Here is a 12,899-nt window from a genome sequence, read left to right on the forward strand (position 1 = left end):
TACTTTAGCGTTGTAGCGACGTCCACGTTTTATGTAACAACTTGCAAGTGGAAGATGCATAGCAAAACAATATTTTCAAAGTGAAAAGTCCGATGGAAATCATTAGTAGCATATTAAATGCCCGATTTTGTGCACGACGAAACGGCAAGATTAAGCAGCACTAGTTCGGCTCTCAGGGTGTGCGCTTGAGCAACGGATGTAGCGCGCCCAGCCAGGCCAGAATTTAGGGGGGCAGAGGTTCAGGTGCCCCGGGCCCTCCGACTTTTAAAAGCCCCCTACGTGGAAAAAATATCATTTTGTGTTAAATTTTTTTCTTTCAGCACTTGAAGTTTCTACAAAATGCTGTGCAGTGCTAGATCAATGCTACTGTAGATGTAGAGGTAAATTTTTGCGCCGTAAATTTTTTTGCACGGGTGCCCCCCGATCTAAAAGTGCCCAGGGCCCCCCATCAGCTAAATCCAGTCCTGTGCCCAGCATGGGGTAGGGGGGCTCAAGCCCCCCCAAACCCGCCACAAATAATCAAGTTTTTGTATGTTTCCAATTTATACCTTTTTTTTACAGGTGAGATATGAATAAGACACAACAATACAACAGAGCTGAGCATTATAACAATATATTTTACATATTTACAAATAGTTATAACAGCCGAACGTTTTCGGCTTAACTTTAAGCTCTCATCAAGAATCTGAAAACAATTAAAAACTGCAATAAGTTTCAACTTCTTGAAGGTAAATTTACATCAGGAAAAGGCAACTATACATAAATAACTACAAAAAATTCGCACCACAGGGAATATGGTACACCAAGTAAATGATGAGGAGAATGGAACCGCCTCGAGCAAAATATTGTTTGTTTAATTTTGGGTTGTAGCGTTTAATTAACAGTGCTTCCTGAATTTTGGTATCAATTTGGGATTTGTCTTGTGTAAAATTTTAAATGAGACAACAGAGAGTTTTCAATCTGTGCCAAAAAAAACACTCCATGATAATATGATCTTTTTAATTGATGGTACTTTTCTCTCCATAAAGTTCAGATGCTCCCGTACTCCCATGGCCAAATGTCTGGTGGACACACCGATGTACCGTACGTCAATGCCGAATCACACGGACATGTAAAACTGTAGGCCTATATGATATTTGAGCAGAGAGACAAAGGCGTCAGAGACTTTAGTTAAAAATACGAACTAATTTTGAATGTTTTGTTAGTACGGTACGAAAATGTCCGAATCAAATTTACTGTTTACAAAATTAGTGTTTTGTTTCAAACTGTTTTCGTGCTAATTGTTGTTTTGGCACTTATTTGTCTTGGCAAACGGAAAACTAATTCTATTTTGTCATACATGACAAAAAAGTCGAGATCTATAGAAGATTGCAAAAGTGGACGTAGGAATGAGGGTGCTGATGATGCTAATAGCATGGGGTTCACTATAGGCCAACTTCTAATCTGATTGAGAGAACGAATCCTGATGTATTGGCTACCGGTGAGTTGTGGGCCGTGAGTGCCTTTAAATAATGATCAAACAAAGGGATGGGCATTGGCCTACTGTCACTATATTGTCGCAAATCACTCGGCCGACATTTCTGAATAATCCCCCCCCTAATTTTTTTCTTTCTGGGTGCGCTACTGAGGATTGCTCTCCATTTAGCCGCACACTGGGCAAAATGTAGCCTACAGACAACACTTCGACAATCGAAAACTTCACTCTTCTAACTTGGGTTAGCGGCCTGCTTCAGCAGTTCAAAACCTCTTTGAGCATGCGAAGTTGCCAGGAATAACCTATCACAGGCTTTCCAAATCCAAGGAATGATTAATTGAACCTTTATCTTCGTAGGCCGAGCCTACTAGGAAAGCTTGTACGAGATTTAATCCTGGCAGTTTGGCATGCTTGTAAAGGCTTTGATCCACTGACGCAGGCCCGGTCGCAAATTTTTTTCCCACAAACTTTTTGCTACTTCGCATAGAGTTTGTATTTATACCGTGAGAATGCAAACATTTTTCGTTGGCGTGTTTGCTTCAGTGGTTTCGCCTTTTGCCTTATAGCCTAATCGTGAATTTTTTTTCTTTGGGCCTAACTATAGGGACGGTACATTACGGGACGCAAGAGCTTTTCAAAAAAAGTAAGGTTAGGGCTAATGGGTTCGGTCATCGAGATTGACAGAGTAAAGATTCCGATTGTTAAAGTGTTGTTGGCAGGGGTGCCGGAACGACTTTTGACTGGGGGGGAGGGGGCAGGATTATGAAATAAGGGTACTTTTTTTTGCTGGAAGACTTTTTTTTGAAGTTTTAAGATAAAATAAGTTATAGCTAATGCTCATCTATCGGCTCATTATCGAGAAATGATACAAGTGTCCGTTATACAAAGAACAATTGCACGGAAGCGCATCAAACTATCCTATGTTGTAATGATGTAACCTACTGTGCTGATACAGAATTTTGTGTCGTGAATTGCTATATTGCAAAATGTGCAGTAACATGCATGATTTTAAAATGGCACCATTGCCCCCCATCCACAGAAAAATTGAGAACAAGGGGGGCATCCGCCCTTTCCAGCCTTCCTTATGTACAGTATTCCAAAATGTAGCCTTCTTGATTGGATGATTGATTTATTTTTTCGAAAATTTGATAAAAATGTTTATCATCGGAACGTCTTCAAGAAAAGAATTCGCCAAGGCAGAGATCTTTTTACTGTTTTCTCTGGGAGTCTGCTTAATTATACCAAACTAAACAGAATTGAATTTGATGGCTCAATGACTGTATTTCATCATTAGCTCCTTTTGGGCATTTGCTTGGTTATATTAATCTTTTTTTTCATTCTTTACTACAAAATATATCAACACGAAAACGATGAAAATCAACGCTAAAAAGTTCTTTGATCTGCAAGCAATAAACCATCTTGTTTGTTAAAACCAGAGAGAGACTGTTCACCAGGCATTTGGTAATAAAATTAATTTGCGTTCTTCTAGTAAATAGTCACCAGAAGAACGCAAATTAATTTTATTCATCTTGTTTGTTGTTAATTTTACTTTCAATTCGGGGTGTGCGCTTGAGCAACGCACGTTAAGGACTGCTCTCCATTCAGCGGCATCTAATGAATGGAATAGTTCCCCGGCAACAAAACTTCAACAATCGGAAACTTCACTCTGTCAATCTCGGTAACCGGGCCTGCGTCAGTGATTCAAAGCCTCAACAAGTATGCGAAACTGCCAGGATTAAGCTCTGCAAGAAGCTTTCCTAGTCCGAGGATAAAGATTCAATCAATCAATCAGATGAACGTAGCAACTTGTGCTAGAAACGAAGACTCACGGCTTGCTGTTACGAAACCGCCGCTGTCTCATTGGCCAATCAGCGTTGCAGCAGCTTTCACGACCTTTGGATGATATGGTTGACTGGTTCTTGTTGAAACACATTTCACTTGGCTGACTGACATTGTTTAGTTTGTTTTTATTTCTGACCATAGCGAATAAAAAACAATATATGACAAACATGGCAGAGGTCCAGAAAAAGGTAGAAGCGACAAAACGCGGACGTTATGGCGTGCATGATACCAAAGCAAGACAATCAGTTTAAATTATGGCACGGTCGGTCGCAACACCTGGGAGTGCGATTGTGTGGTGCCAGTTCAGCAGTTATATTTCTAATTTTTGAGCACATCCAAACCATAAAATACGTCTCATTAAAACAGAAAAATTTGGCAATTTTTAAGACGTTACAGTACGGTATGTAGAAAAAAGAATTGGAAGAATAATATTGGGGAATTTTTGCAGCAGCAATGTGGATATTAATTTGGGGTACCATGACCTTATCTGACTGAATGTTTATTCTCGACTGAGAAAGCTTACTTCTGGCAGTTTCGCATAGGCTTCATTTAACCAGCCCTGTGTCAAAAGCTTCTACAATTATGCAAACCTATCAGTCTGAATCCCCTATCAAGGCTTTGTCAGTCTAAAGATAAAGATTCAAAAACCAAACCACTGTGTTTGACAGAGTGAAGTTTCCGACTGTTGAAGTGCTGTTGTCTGCAAATTATGCTATCTACATAGTGCTACAGAATGGAAAACAGTCCTTGAACTACGATGTTTAAGTACACACCCCGAAAGTGGAACCAGTGCCGCTTGATCTTGCAGACTTTTATTTGTTTCAGGAGTCAATGCAAACCAACTGAGCTATCGGGGCAAACTGGCTGCTGACTGAGCTAATACAGACTTACCACTGGTTATAATTGGCAAATGGGTGTTATTTCAATTCGTTTTCGTTTCAATTTTAAAATTCAAAATTAATTTTGATGTTTGTATTTATTACAAACCTTGATAATGCAGATTAGTATAATTGCTGAATAAGATATTGAAATGGATGAATACAAAATCTCAGACTTTAAAGAGAAGTTTTTAGAAATACTCAAAGGTATGTAAAATACTTGGTGAATGTTTGCTGATTACAAAACCTGCTGTAGTAGGTTACAAAAACCATTTTTTATCAAGCATGACATATATACTATTTATTGACTTTTCTAAGTTTGAATTTTTAGATTCTGAAATAAAGGCAGCTGTCGATGAAAGAGATGTAAAACGTATCAATGATGTTGATAGATATGCCATGTGCTTTCTTAACTGGAAAAAGGGGGATGTTGATTCTGCTGTGTCTTTAGCAACAGATGTTTTGAAGTGGAGGAAAGAAAGAGATATTAATGGTACACTTATACAATAATTATTATGTAGTATTTAATTTAAATTAAATTAAATAATATATACAGCATTAAGAAGATTCAGGACACTATGCTGTACTTTCATACAGAAAACAAAACATTGAAGTGACCAATGATAACAAAATGTTTTATTGCCCAAACCAGTATTGAGCATATAAATAAGGCAGTGGCTATTTAACCGGCTCCGGTCTTTGAATCTGAAACACTATTTGACCGGTCATGACGTCACTACATAAGCACTTTTTTCTCTTTCAAAGCAAAGGACGATAAGCGCCTTTAGTTTTAAATTCAAAACGATCTCTTCAACTGAGTCCGTGGCGCATACGTAACGTCTCGGGCTGCCATTCTAGAGGGAATGAGTTCGATACTATCTGGAAGCGCTCTTTTTTTTTTTTTTTTAACTAAATTTTGACCCAAAGTGCATTTTTGTCGTCAATTTTTAATTTGAGTAGCCTACAGCCCATTTTTTTAAATCTTTCCAAATGTGAGTAATAAAGTTAAGTTTTTTTAATTTGTGAATAAAAGAATAACAGTTAACCTCTCAAGTACATGTAGCTCCACACAGAGTGAAATTTACATGCCTTTTGACTCCTTTTTATTTCTTTAAAAGTAATATCTAAAAATACATTATTGACCCAAAAAGAATGTCTAAAAAGACATTATGAAAAGCAACTACGGACAAAGGCCAGTGTTTCGATCTCTCGACCTCTTCAGCGTAGCGTAGTAAAGTGAAAGTGGAAAGTTGTCTAGAAGGGTTGGTTGAGATGATGATTTGAAACTTGACTGATTGTTGTGCGACAATGAGACTGGATTTAATTTTTAACTTCAGACTTCAGCGAAACGTAATCTTACAGCGTATTAGAAGGTGTGATTTTTTCAGAGAATTTGTGCTTAGAAATGAAAGGAATTTGTTAAAAACAAAGACTAGAAAAAACTTTTTTAATTCGTTTTGAAACTTTTTTATTCACTTGTTGATTCATTCATGTTTCTCTGGGCAAGAAACTTTACGATAATTGCCTCTACCCAGTGATCGATTTCGAGTAATGGGTAGTACCAAATTTAAGTCATAAGTAAAGTAGACAACCGGAAACAGACATTGCGGTCGGCTGCAGCGTGGGTCAGGTGTACGTCGGAAGGCATACACCGATGCATAGCGCTCAAGTCCGCTTTCCCGCAATGCAGGATAAAGATAAACAAACAAACAAAAACAAATATCAGTTTGTATCCTTTTGTAGTTAAAAAAAAAAAAAACAAAGAACGCTTCTAGATAGTATCGAACTCATTCCCTCTAGAATGGCAGCCCGAGACGTTACGTATGCGCCACGGACTCAGTTGAAGAAAACGTGTTGAATTTAAAACTTAACGCGCTTATCGTCTTTTGCTTTGAAAGAAAAAAGTGTTTATGTAGTGACGTCATGACCGGTCAAATAGTGTTTCAGATTCAAAGACCGGAGCCGGTCAAATAGCCACTGCCTATAAATAATTTAACTAAATTGTTACTGCAAAAATATCCTTAACACAACGTTTTTTGATGTTATTTTCATAAAGAGTTTAATGTGATACCTTTATGAATGTTGCTTGCTCAAGAACACTTAGTTTAATGTTTGTTAGAAAATAATACAGAAGTACATTGGATATTTTTAATACATTAGCTTGTGGAAAGATGTTTTAAAGTGACATATTTCCTAAAATTGGTGTTTCTTAGTTAAATATGGCACATTTTTTTTCGTGGTTGTAACCTGGGTTTTTTTATTCGCTGAGAGTTTTCGGTCATTTGTTCGAAATGACTTGAAAAAATTCGGTCATTTTTTATTTAATTCGGTCATTTTTTATTTAGTTCGGTCATTTTTTCTGATGAAAATATTTCCTTGAAGTAGCTGATACAAACCAAAATTTGCACTTCCTGACTAGCTACAACATTAAGTTTCGCTGAGAAACATTGTCGTGTTTTATCTGAGAAAAGTTAGAACAGACAAACGTCTCTTTAACGTTCATCAGCGAAACTCAACCTTGCAACTCCCGGCCGCAGACATTTTTTATTGTCAAGTCATAGCCTATCTATTTTGTGAGTCGTGCGCTTGAAATGGCTTTGCCGTGGCAGGATTTCTTTGTGGGCTTTTCTTTGCCTGCCTTGCTCTTTGCTATGAGCTAAACACATCAAGACGTGTTTCCCTCACGACCATCAGCACTCTTGATAACGCACTATGGCCGATCTTCATAGCAATTGTCCATACAAATCTGAAATATATCAGCTAAAGCTATGTTGGCTAATAAAGCTATAGCCTAAATATATGTTGTTTATTTTTATTTTTTGTAACATTTTCTTTTTTTTATTTTCCTTTTATATCTTAAATTTTTCTGAAGGTGTTGCGAGTTGCGACCGTGCCAAATTTCTTTCAACTCAATAACTTACTTCGGTCACATGCACGTTTCAACGTTCGTGTTTTGTTGCTTCTACTTTTATCTCGACCTTTGCTACGTTGACGTGTATTGTTTTTGATATGATGGTCAGAAATAAAAACAATTGAACTGAACAGTACAATTGAACTGAAAGGAATAAAAACAAGTAAGAATGACCAAATAAAAAAAACGTTACGCTCTTATGATTCGCCATCTTCAACAATTTCACCGCTCACGTTGTTAGCGTGCTCACTTTGCGTCACTGTGCTAGTGTGAGTAGGCCGCATCATAATTGAATGTTTTGTATGATGCAGCATGCATTTAACCTCAAACCATGGCGATCTATACTACTGGCCATCCCAACGTGGCAACAGCCAAATAATGTGGGGGCCTATACAAAATTTCAATTTACCGACTGGGATAAGTGTTAGCCTACAACATGAAATCAGCAATTTTCATTGCTCAAGTAATGTTTTTTAGCCTAAAAATTATAAATACAGTGCCAAAACGTAATTAAGATGTAATATTATTAAATAAGTGGCAAGAAAGCAGGACAATAGCTACATGTTAAGAATACCATGAGAATCAAGATATCAACAGAATCAAGGTACACGAAATCAAGAGTGACCCAACTTTCAAAACACTCAGTATGTTAAAAAATTCGTTTTCTAATCCAGAAGTATTTGTTTTTAATAATAATTCATGCAAAAACGCCTTTTTTACGCCTAATACCTGTTAGTTGCCAAAATTTAATAGGCCCCCACATTGTTTGGCTGTTGCCACGTTGGGAAGGCCAGTAGTATAGATCGCCATGCCTCAAACCCATAAGTTTATCTGCAGTTGAACAGCGCAAGCGATTTCTTGTTGGAGTTTGCAACCGAAAAAGCAAACTGAATCCACGTTCTACGGTTGCGTTCTCTGCATTAAAAGTCAGCAAAGCAATATTTTTTTTCGGACATTTTGACCGAATTTACTATATTTTTTTCGGACATTTTGCTAAAAAATCGGTCAATGACTGAAAAAAAAAACCCAGGTTGTAACCATTGTGCGTTGACATTTGTGTGCAAATTTTATGGAACATAATTAATATGTCTAATTGGGATGACCTGATACTAGTGACCAACTTATTTCACATGCTGTTGAATGGTTATTGTTGTGTTTTCATTGTTAGCCACTTGAGGCCGGCAGTTATTTTTATTTCGCTTAGCGTACAGAACGAGATTAATTTCAGAGAAATTTTTGTTACTGTAATTTTCTTTCTGAATGGTTTTTCAGTTTGGTGGTGTCTGCAGTGCACAACATAATAATGTTGCCAATATTTAAAATAAAGAATTGCTAAACCCGTTTTTTTGTCAACAGTCAAAATTCATATAATTATATTTGTCTTATGTATGTTATCTGTATATGTATGCCATCCGTCTGCAAGTGGTTGAGCATTGTGATCACAACAGGGATATCTAAAGAAGGGGATGCGATTGCGAAGGCTCACAGCGATTGCCTTATTCTTATGACACTACCAGGGCGGGAGTTTGTAGCGTGTAAAACAGGGAGCAAGTCTTTTAGGCGCAGACAGTTAGGCGCTGGTCTAATAGGCGCGCACACTGTGGCGTCTGGATATTTAGGTGCGGAGCACTGTGGCGCCCGGTCATTTAGGTGCTATTCCTAGTAAAGTATGTAGATTGTATCAGCATGGCAGCTTGCCAGAAAATTATATCATGGCTTCCGTGAGTGAAGCTGCTTAAACCGGCAATGCTTTTCACACAAAATGTTTCTCGATCAAAAAGACTGTAGGCTAAATTACATAAACTTTTTGCTTAAAATTTTCCAAATTTTCTCCATAATCATTCTGCTGTACCTCCTAAAGCATTGCGCGCAGAAACGAAGTAAAATTTTTCTCATGTGCAGAATTGTTTTGGCATTCGATTAAACTACATATATTTTCAAATTATTTTATCATGCTTGGGTAGTAAAGATTATAATGAAGTACACTTTTCTGCCAACTTTTAATTTTTTTAGAAATTAGAAAAAACACCGTATGGAAAGTTGCTAGTTGTACATTGAATGTTTTAAATTTTATTGCAAAGCTTTGCATCTTCGGATAGCTGAAGATGTATGCTTTCATTTGATGTCAAGATTGTGCGTCTACGTCGATCACATGAGATGTTTTTACGGCGTAAATACAACAGATTTGTGTGAAAAATGTCTGGTTATTTAGATTAAACGTCTTGACCTCGGTGGTTGCGAAAGAGTTAAGTCAAATAATAACTACACTAAACATCAGTAAAAAAATCATACCTTAGCCTATATTGAAGCGGGTGGTTAAAATTTTGGTGTGCAGTGCCTGACTTTGCAAGTAGCCTAGGCTACAGCAAAGAACCCACAGCAAGCTCTTTTGTTTGAGAAGGTAGGCTACACGAGGTGGAAGGATGAAGATTTTTATTAAACAATTAATAAATAGCCTACGAACAATGCGCAATCAAACACTGCAACGTATACATGAAGCCATCAGCAGCAATTTTTTCAAGCATAATGGTGGGACTTTGCTCGTTATTAAACCTAGTCGGGGCTTTGACGGAAAACTAAGTTACTCTTCACTTAAGCCTACCGCCCGGTTGAATACAGGCTACGGTACATTTTTTACTGATGTTTAGTGTAGTTATTATTTGACCTAACTAAAAGTGAACTCATACATGTTCGGAAACTTGAATAATTTATTGATAAAGCTTTCGCCGACGCAAACCTGGACTAACAAGAAATAAATGCTGAACACGCGCATTAAAAAAACAACATATTTTTCTGTTCAATATAACATTTTATGTGAAAATCATTCCCGGTTTAAGCAGCTTCACCCATATATTTTTTCTGTTGAATATAACATTTTGTGTGAAAAAGCATTGGCGGATTAAGCAACTTCACTCACTGAAGCCATGACCAACAACGCACACGCATTAACAAAACAATATATTTTCCTGTTCAATATAATATTTTGTGTGAAAAGCATTGCCCTACGCCCCTACCTGCTAAGCTGATACAATCTACAGACTTTACTAGGAATAGCACCTAAATGAACGGGCGCCACAGTGCTCCGCACCTAAATATCCAGACGCCACAGTGTGCACGCCTATTAGACCAGCGCCTAACTGTCAGCGCCTAAAAGACGTGGACCCGTAAAACATGCAGTTCTTTTCACAATTCCAGAAAGTTTTGTTGCACAGCTGGTACAGTCAGCTACAGAAGACAGTTAATAAATGTTGCATAGAACATATTTAAAGAATACTTGTTTGGAAAGACAGTTGAAAAGTTACCAGTAAGCCCTTTTTCTTAACAAAGCCTTTGCAGTAGGCCAGATGTAAAGCAAGTATACGAGTAGTTGAATTAACAAGTAACCATGAGCATGCAGTGAGTATTCAGGCCTGATGTTAATAGCGCAATGCAGGTTATCATAACAAGAGTTATTAAACTACTACCGGTGCTAATTCTCATTTTACGGTAAACAAAGATTATTTACGATAAACAGAAGCCCTTCTATTGTGAGACATATTAAAAGCCTTCGTATCCCCTTCTCTAGATATCCCTGGATCACAATTGTAGATTACAATTATGCACCTTGTCATGATTATTTGAGAAGTTTCAGGAATGTGTAGCGAAAAAGTTGAGAAATGTTGATCTACTAGTTCACTTAATGTGTCAAAATGATCAAAATAAAAAGTACTAGCATATTATAGATTCAGAAGCTAATAGTCCTTGCATTATCACACGTGTTTCATTCTTGATATTATATTTTTGGTAATATTAAGAGATTAGATACATTTTAGGTGTAACAGCCTCCACTGACACTGACAGTTGATCAACTACATTAACATAACACATCATTGTACATGTTAGATATAATCGCAGAAGACCTTGATCAGGATGTGCTAAAGCGTGGAGTGATTTTTAGTCATGGAAAAGCTACTGATGGCACGAGAGTAGGTATGGTATTCTGTTCATGGAATTATAAATTCATAATATTTTCATGGAATTAATAATTCATAATCATTGTAGGAGATTTGTTCAATGTAATTTTAAGTAATTTTTTATTCAGACTGTTGTAATGTTTTTCTCCATTCACATCGGAAGTTGACTCTACACATTTTGTGCTGATTATCTTGTGTATAAATTATGTTTTATATATATTACATGTAGTAATTATAGTATGGGTAATCCAGTTGAACAGTTAATTATAATCTGGCTACTTTTACATTACTTTTCCAAATTCCTTTTTCTGGTATTTCTACTTTCTAATGTTATGATTTATTTGTTGTGTGGACATTTTTAGTGTATTTTGTGGCACGGCATCAGACAAAAGATATCAAACCACAAGTCCAAAAAGTTATGTGTTTGTGGCTTGAGCGCTTGCAACACCAAGAACTTGGTCAGCACATCACGTTTGTGCTTGATGTTAGCAAGTCTAGTATGAGCAACGTCGATCTTGGAGGCATTAAGTTTTTGTTGGAATGTTTTACACAAAACTTTCCAGATATGTTAGGTAAGAGCACTCTAGATTTTTACGAAATAGTGTTCGTTTTATAACGCTGGTGTTCTTTATGTTTTGTTGAACATACTGCTGTCACAACATGGCATAAGTTGTAGTGTAGTTTTTTAATGTATAAAGTAAGTTTTGCTAAAGCTTTTATAAGAATGAAATATGGTGTACAAATGAAATGAAGCACCATCTAGTATTAAAATAAAATTGCTCAAATTTGAAATATGAGAGTCATGAACAAACAATGATACAATTATCTTTTGTTTGATATGAATGTTATGAAACGCTTTGATGAAGTTTTTCACATTTTAAGGTAAACTTGTTGCTGTTTATGAGGAAATGTCAAAAATTATCATAGGCTTTTACAATTGACATTAAAGGCATGCACAGATCAAAAATTCTCTTCTAACTCATTTAAAATTTTACGCAATTTTTAGGTGCGTCTATGCTCCTCAACGATTACTAAATGTATCATGTGGTGCAAATTCGTTTGTAGTTATGTAGTTGCCTTTTTCTAATGTAATTTATTTTTCCGTCTGTTTGTTTTCCGGGTCTGCTACTATTCGGTGAGTCCGATTTGGTGAGTCCGATTCGGTGAGTTCCTAACCTTTAACCCCAAACCCCTAACCATAAAACGGCAATGATAATTAGGCTACGGTACCCAATAATTTAAAAAAAAAAATTGAAAAAATCCCCCGTTAAGGGATCGGACTCTCCAAATCGGACTCACCGAAACGGGCCATTCCGCTGTTTTCCACACTATTGCTTTTAATCGCTGCGTATTTCTTGAGGCTTATTGTCAGTTAGCTAGTTACCTCGAAAAAGTTGAAATTTATTGCATTTTTATAAATATCTACAGATTCTTAATGTGAGCTTAAGTTAAGCCGAAAACGTTCAACTGTTAAAACTTAGTGAATATGTAAAATATATTGTTATAATGCGTAACCCTGTTGCATTGTTATGTCTTGCCTGTCTTTGGTACAAGAAACCAAACTCTCTCCTGAAACTCCAAATTTATATATAATATATATTGTATTGCTTTTGCAGAGCGAATAATTATTCTTGAAATGCCGTGGATTATGAATGGTAAGTTTTGCTTGACATTGAAAATGTATACATATTACATACTCATTTTTATCATTTATGAAATTATTAGCTTAATGAAAATTCGATATAAAATGATTAGAATGTTAGAAAATTCTACTGTGCCTCATTCAAAGTAACCTCAACAATATTTCACTAGTGTAGATTCAACATTATTTTTAGCCTTAT

General features: G+C 36.5%; 1 protein-coding gene across 1 annotated transcript in view; it reads left to right on the top strand.

Annotated features, from left to right (window-relative positions):
- The first annotated feature begins 4,350 nt into the window (after nucleotides 1-4,350).
- Nucleotides 4,351-12,899, top strand: part of LOC145780098 (uncharacterized) — a 36,257-nt gene continuing 27,708 nt past the window's right edge. Inside the window, exons 1-5 of the mRNA XM_082591813.1 lie at nucleotides 4,351-4,401; nucleotides 4,526-4,687; nucleotides 10,988-11,074; nucleotides 11,421-11,630; nucleotides 12,675-12,713. Coding sequence (XP_082447939.1) covers nucleotides 4,594-4,687; nucleotides 10,988-11,074; nucleotides 11,421-11,630; nucleotides 12,675-12,713 — 430 coding nt within the window. The 5' untranslated portion in view covers nucleotides 4,351-4,401; nucleotides 4,526-4,593. The remainder of the gene's footprint in view (nucleotides 4,402-4,525; nucleotides 4,688-10,987; nucleotides 11,075-11,420; nucleotides 11,631-12,674; nucleotides 12,714-12,899) is intronic.

This window comes from Aplidium turbinatum, chromosome 11 (assembly GCF_918807975.1).
Source record: "Aplidium turbinatum chromosome 11, kaAplTurb1.1, whole genome shotgun sequence".
NCBI lineage: Eukaryota > Metazoa > Chordata > Ascidiacea > Aplousobranchia > Polyclinidae > Aplidium > Aplidium turbinatum.